This window comes from Alexandromys fortis, unplaced genomic scaffold, assembly GCF_014885135.2.
Source record: "Alexandromys fortis isolate MF-2015 unplaced genomic scaffold, M_Fortis_MF-2015_v1.1 scaffold_440, whole genome shotgun sequence".
Lineage (NCBI taxonomy): Eukaryota > Metazoa > Chordata > Mammalia > Rodentia > Cricetidae > Alexandromys > Alexandromys fortis.
In genome coordinates, this window is record NW_026068344.1 from 109,047 (window position 1) to 110,684 (window position 1,638).

A 1,638-nucleotide genomic window follows, 5' to 3' on the forward strand; every position below is an offset into this window, starting at 1 on the left:
AGGATTTGAAATGCAGAAAGGAAGAAAGAAATGCCTTAATTAATCTTGCAAATAAATAGAAAAAAAACAATAGCCTAGCCAAAATGACATCTACAGCTACTTATAAGAGGATCCTATAAAGATTTATATAATTTCTAGAATTGTACCATGTCTGACAGTTCATATAAATAGGGGAAACATTACTCATAACAGGAATCAAGGAAAGTGCAGTTCATAGACTAGTGCTCTTCTTTGTTGTCCAAAGGGGAGCACATTCCTTACAAATAAACATAGGCTGCATCTTTGACTTGAGAGGACCACAGGCCTAAAATTAATCACTTGGCCAATCCTGTGACTGTATTGAGCCATTGCTGATTTGCATGTGCCCAGAAAACAGCTCACTCTCCTGACTACTTCTTCATAGACTGTTCAAACCCTGTGTTGGAGTCAGCCTCACACAGGTCACAGCACAGACATGAGGTCACTCACTCATCTCCTGTGGTTGCTACTGCTCTGGTTTACAGGTAAGGAAATGTATATAGTTTAATATGGTTGATCACGCCTGGTCTCAAGGAAAGTTCCATTAATGTAATTAATTATGTGGAAATTTGTTTCCCATTTTCCATCCTCAGGTGTCAGATGTGAAACCCAGATCACCCAGTCTCCAGGTTCCTTGTCTGCATCTCTGGGAGACAATGTCACCATCACATGCCAGGCCAGCGAAAACATTTACAGTAGTTTAGCATGGTATCAGCACAAACCTGGGAAATCTCCCAAGGTCCTGATCTATGATGCAAGCAGGTTGGCAGATGAAGTCCCATCAAGGTTCAGTGGCAGTGGATCTAGAACAGATTATTCTCTCAAAATAGATGGCCTGCAGCCAGAAGATGTTGCAACCTATTACTGTCTACAAGGTAGAAATACCCCTCCCACAGTGGTACAAGCCATGACATAAACTACCTAGGGAAGCAGAAGTGAAAGTCCAAGGCTGCTCAAGTTAAACCTTCTGTGATCTTCAGCTGATAAAACTCTTTCTCTTTGCTCAGATATAAAAGTCAATGTGATGTTTTTGAACACAGATCAGAGAAAATTTTATGCTGTATGTCTTCTTTTCAAACACAACCATTAAAAATACAGCCATTTGACAATATCAGTGGAACTCTGAAATATAGCTTGCTCCAATAATGAAGGACTTAAGAGGTGACTGAACAGGCCTCAGTGCAGGAAGCCCCACTCTATAAGACCTCTCCAGTGGGACAAAACCCATGGGCACTTCCCCAACTCCCAAGGCTTTTTAATCTGGCCAGCAGGGATTTTCCTGAAGCCAGACTCCTCCAAAACCCAAACCCATTCACTAGATCCCCCAAGATACAAACAACACCCACACCTAAGAGCTGAGGGCTGGCTATAAAACCAAGAGGAACAGGAGTGTGCTACAGCACTGAGAAGATTAAGAGAGAGCACCAAGAGAGCAAACCAGGAGAGAAGACCAAGAGAGCAGGAGTATAGAGACCTCAGAGATGTGGGTTAATAGATAATCATTTAAATAGCCAAGTCTGTAGTCATGTTAGTTAGATTTTCTAGACTTATAGTGATATATTTCAGTTTGATAGGTTTTCTTCAAATCTTTCAGAGATCTTCAGAATATGGCACTTAAGC

General features: G+C 41.3%; 1 gene segment (V, D, J or C); it reads left to right on the forward strand.

Annotated features, from left to right (window-relative positions):
• The first annotated feature begins 425 nt into the window (after positions 1–425).
• On the forward strand, positions 426–934 carry LOC126495312 (immunoglobulin kappa variable 1D-13-like). The segment is given in 2 exon segments: positions 426–503; positions 612–934. Coding segments are annotated over 2 exon segments (372 nt in total).
• Positions 935–1,638: the final 704 nt, after the last annotated feature.